Below are 5,291 nucleotides of genomic sequence, written 5' to 3' on the forward strand. Positions count from 1 at the left end.
ACGCGGGGAACACGACAAGAACGGGAAAGGAGTGTCACGTCGCTCTGGCTAGGAGACCGGGAGCAATCGATGAGGATTGGTCATGGTGACCCTTCTCCAGTAGATGATTCACCAACGTCAGAAACGTTCTTCGTCAGGTGCGTCATCAGATGTGTTCCTCTACGTCAGGGGCGTAACTAGAAATCACAGGGCCCCAGAGCAAAATTTTGTATGGGGCCCCGTGATTGCTAGTTATGCCACTTGCAGAGCCCGCCATAGACTCTCTGTAGTGGGTTCTGCAGGGTCTCAGATGGGCTGCACACCTCTTACCTGTCAGCGCTGTCTACCTCCGTGGTCGCCGGGGCCCCGCCTCCTCTTCCGTCCCCGGGCCCCGCCTCCTCTTCTATCGACAGGTCGCTGGCCAGTGATGTAAAAGGAGGCCCGCCTCCTCCTTTACTGCGAACGCCGGCCTCTTCTGCCGTAGCTGCTGGCTGTCACTGACTAACCCTCAGCGGCTGTGAGGGGAAACGCCGCTGATGAGCTGTGTCAGTGACAGCCAGCACCCTTACATGCCATAGCGACCCAGGCGGCCCACACGGCATCAGAGGGATGCCCTGGCGGGGCCCCACTGTGCCCGGGCCCCATAGCGGCCGCATGGGTCGCTATGGCGATTGTTACGCCACTGCTCTACGTCAAGTGCAGCATTCTAGGTAATGTATCAGAGTAACACTTCCAGGTATTCGTCAACCAGTCTCAGAGATCACATGACTCCCCCTGACAATGCTTCCATGTGTTTTTTTGAAGGGGAACGCCATGTTTGTTCAGGCATCACCCAGGGTCACCCTCTACTTCCTGGACTCCGAGATGACGCAGGAGTCAATCCTGGTGCCTGGTCAGATCTTGGCACAAGCTCTTACTAAGTCGCTCGTTGCAAAGTTACAATGTTGCAGTGTGATCACTGGGGGAGGGGAGACTGAGGAAATGCTTCCTCCTGCCTGCAGCAGACTGATCACTGGGGGAGGGGAGACTGAGCATATGCTTCCTCCTGCCTGCAGCAGACTGATCACTGGGGGAGGGGGGACTGAGGAAATGCTTCCTGCTGATGACATCATCTCAACCTAGGCAAAGATACTGATAGGAGCTCATGGGTGGCCTTTTTATTGATAAAAGGTGGAACTTTATCCAAATATGGTACCGTTGCTGTATATTGTGACTTGTCAGGAATGTTTTCATGTAAAGGTACTGAAAGGTCCACGCTAAAAGGTTCTGTCTGCCCAAAACTCCTTCACTTCGGGACCATTTGCCCTGCAACACTTTAGAGACTGAATTGTAAACTGTGCGAACAAGGTTCACTGCATTGCATGGCCACTAGGTGGAGCCCAAGAGCATAGGAATTCCGATGCTCTTCAGCTCCATCTAGTGGTCATGCAGCGTAGCGAATGTTGTTCGCACAGTGAAGAGCTGTGAGATCTTGGCTTCAAGGTGGGGATGTTAGAGGGTGGTTGCACCGAATTCCCAATAAACCATTACTGAAATGGCAAGTTTGGGCGGACTATCAAGTTTGGGCGGACTATCAAGTTTGGGCGGACTATCAAGTTTGGGCGGACTATCTCCATTAAGAGAACTGGACACAGTTAGGCTTATGTAAGAAAATTCCTTTCTCTGTCTCTTTTCTCTTGGTGAGAGGTCAACGGAGTTGCTGCCCGGAGCCTTACGTTCATGCTGATACAACGGGCTGTTCCCCAGCTCCAAAAGATGCATAACAGCATACGAAAGATTTAGGTAAGGAATTAGAGATTTTAAAAACATTTAGGTAAGGAATTAAAAGATTTTTACAAAATTAGGTAAGGAATTAAAAGATTAAAAAAATTAGGTAAGGAGGGCGGACTATCAAGTTTGGGCGGACTATCAAGTTTGGGCGGACTATCAAGTTTGGGCGGACTATCTCCATTAAGAGAACTGGACACAGTTAGGCTTATGTAAGAAAATTCCTTTCTCTGTCTCTTTTCTCTTGGTGAGAGGTCAACGGAGTTGCTGCCCGGAGCCTTACGTTCATGCTGATACAACGGGCTGTTCCCCAGCTCCAAAAGATGCATAACAGCATACGAAAGATTTAGGTAAGGAATTAGAGATTTTAAAAACATTTAGGTAAGGAATTAAAAGATTTTTACAAAATTAGGTAAGGAATTAAAAGATTAAAAAAATTAGGTAAGGAATTAAAAGATTTAAAAAAATTAGGTAAGGAATTAAAGATTTTAAAAAATTAGGTAAAGAATCAAAGATTCCAAAATTAGGTAAGAAATTAAAGATTTTAAAAAATTTAAGTAAGGAATTAAAAGATTAAAAAAATTAAGTAAGGAATTAAAGATTCAAAATATTAGGTAAGGAAATCAAGCTTTTAAAACATTTAGGTAAGGAATTACATATTAAAAAAATTAGGTAAGGAATTAAAGATTCAAAAAAATTAGGTAAGGAATGAAAAGATTTTTAAAAATTAGGTAAGGAATTAAAGATTTAAAAAATGTAGGTAAGGAATTAAAAGATTTAAAAAAATTTAGGTAAGGAATTAAAGATTTAAAAAATTAGGTAAGAATTAAAGATTTAAAATGTAGGTAAGGAACTAAAAGATTTTTAAAAAATGTGGGTAAGGAATTAAAGATTAAAAAAAATTAGGTAAGGAATTATAGAGTCAAAAAATTAGGTAAGGAATTAAAGATTTAAAAAAAATTAGGTAAGGAATTAAAAATATAAACATTATGGGAATTATTTTAGGGAAATTGTCACTATGAACTACAGTGTACCAAGGACCACCAGAGCGGCTCCGGGTGTCAGCCTGTAGTCATGTCATTTTAAAAAAACCTGGCAGTGCCACCACAGACGCCAGCGCACCCTGTTCTTACTTACATCAGACACATTCACCACGCCGATATGAGGGCGGGACAGGTCAATGCCGAACTTCTCTTCCCAGTAGGGGATCAGCTGAAAGGGAAAGAAAAGGGGAATTCATTAAACGGTGCACAAATTTCACTCACGTCTCCCTCGCTTGCCATTCCCACACTCCGAGAGGACGCAGAGCCTGCCAAAAAAAAACCCGCTGGGGACACGACGTCCAGCTATTGTCAACCGAACGCCACGGTTGTGTTGTCCTTCCCGTAGGTTCTACTAGAATGGAGCCTTTGTCGCCCCCCCTTGCCTAGGAGCCTTCGCCAGTCTCCAGAAGGAGGAGGCACCCCCCGCTCGCTTGTGCGAGCAAGTAAGAACTCTTGTCTATGCCGTGTCACCGGCCCCATGAACAATTTCTATGAAGAGCCTCATAAATATTGGTTCCTAATTTTGCATTCTTACCAGTGGGAAGTCCTCGGGGTCAATCCAGATGATGCTGAGGTCGGGGTTGTTGGTGTTGTCCTCTGCGACCTCCTTGATGATCTCCAAGAATTCATAACCATCTGTTTCAAAAAAGACCCATCGGTTAGACTACAACGTCCTTCACCTATGAGGAACTTAACATGCACCTCAAGGCCAAAAAGTTTCTTTTTGGTTTTAACTAGGACAGGGAAGGCTTATAACTTGGGTTTTGTGTATGTGTCCTGGTTGGGTAGACTCCACTTCCTGTTCCGGAGACACAATTGGAAGGGAGGTTAAATCTCTCCGAAGTGAGGGGAAGCAGGTCCAAAGCAAGTCAGAAGGAGCTCAGAACCAGGCTGGGAGCAGGTGAGGATGTGGTCTGAAGCAGATCATAGGAGAGTCAGAAGGAGGCCACAGGTCAGGAAGATGTAAAATCAGGATATTCGGGGATGTCAGAAAGTATTCCGAACAAAGTCACATGTCAGGAGGAGGAAGAGCAAGTCAGAAGGAGCTCAGGGGATCTCAGAAGGTAGTCAGAAGAAGCCCACAGGTCAAGAGGAGGTAAATGCTGGTCAGAAGGAGCTCTGGGGATATCAGAAGGTAGTTAGAGGAAGGCCACAGGTCAGGAGGAAGTAAAAGCTGGACAGAAGGAGATCCGGGGATGTCAGAAGGTAGTCAGAAGGAGGCCACAAGGAGGTAAGAGCTGGTCAGAATGATCTCCGGGGATGTCAGAAGGTAGTCAGAAGGAGGCAACAGGCCAGGAAGAGGTAAGAGCTGGTCAGAATGATCTCCGGGGATGTCAGAAGGTAGTCAGAAGGAGGCAACAGGTCAGAAAAAGGTAAGAGCTGGACAGAAGGAGCTCCGGGGATGTCAGAAGCTAGTCAGAAGAAGGACACAGGTCAAGAGGAGGTAAGAGCTGGACAGAAGGAGCTCCGGGGATATCAGAAGGTAGTCAGAGGAAGGCCACAGGTAAGGAGGAAGTAAAAGCTGGACAGAAGGAGATCCGGGGATGTCAGAAGGTAGTCAGAGGAAGGCCACAGGTAAGGAGGAAGTAAAAGCTGGACAGAAGGAGCTCCAGGGATGTCAGAAGGTAGTCAGAGGAAGGCCACAGGTCAGGAGGAAGTAAAAGCTGGACAGAAGGAGCTCCAGGGATGGCAGAAGGTAGTCAGAAGGAGGACACAGGTCAAAAGGAAGTAAAAGCTGGACAGAAGGAGATCCGGGGATGTCAGAAGGTAGTCAGGAGGCCACAAGGAGGTAAGAGCTGGTCAGAATAGCTTCTGACATCTCCGGGGATGTCAGAAGCTAGTCAGAAAGAGGCAACAGGTCAGGAAGAGGTGAGAGCTGGACAGCAGGAGCTCCGGGGATGTCAGAAGCTAGTCAGAAGAAGGACACAGGTCAAGAGGAGGTAAGAGCTGGACAGAAGGTTCTCATGAGGAAATCAGAAGCACCTCAATTTTTCATTTAGTTGTAACAATTTAGTTAGTTCCAGAACCAAAAACATTACCGGGGTCATCCTCTTCTGCGAAGGCAACAATGTGGATTCCGTTCAAGTCGTCTTCCTGTAAGAAATAAGAAGAATATGCTTACAAAATGCCCTGACTTCAGAGGATCTCACACACACACCTGAGGGGTCTTCAGCAAGTCGGGGGGTTTCGTTGGCCACAATATCATTAATTAAGGTCATGACTGAAAAGAATATTTGTTTTCTCGAAACCTCAAGTGAATGAACGAGTGACTCCTCCCCCCTGCCAGCGAGTCCTCCCCCTTTTCTGACTCATAATAGGTTTCAATCAGACAGTGGCAGCCTCAAGGCAAGCAGCACCCGCTGTGCTGTCTCTTTGGATAACCTGCAGTACTCTGGGAATCCTTTGTCATGTATTTCATGTTTAATTGAAGCTTAAATATATATAGTTAAAAAATATATATCAAATTTGTATTTTTTATTTATTAATTTATTTATTTGATTT

The 5,291-nt window shown here is 45.8% G+C and overlaps 1 protein-coding gene across 1 annotated transcript in view; it reads right to left on the reverse strand.

Annotated features, from left to right (window-relative positions):
- The window catches only part of CASQ1 (calsequestrin 1), a 49,212-nt gene that overhangs the window by 3,887 nt on the left and 40,034 nt on the right, over window positions 1-5,291 (reverse strand). Inside the window, 3 exon segments of the mRNA XM_018573062.1 lie at window positions 2,884-2,958; window positions 3,325-3,425; window positions 4,829-4,906. Of these exon segments, the coding sequence (XP_018428564.1) occupies window positions 2,884-2,958; window positions 3,325-3,425; window positions 4,829-4,906 (254 nt within the window).

The sequence above is a fragment of the Nanorana parkeri genome, unplaced genomic scaffold (genome assembly GCF_000935625.1).
Source record: "Nanorana parkeri isolate BGI_ZX_2015 unplaced genomic scaffold, ASM93562v1 scaffold2219, whole genome shotgun sequence".
NCBI classification, from domain to species: Eukaryota; Metazoa; Chordata; class Amphibia; order Anura; family Dicroglossidae; genus Nanorana; species Nanorana parkeri.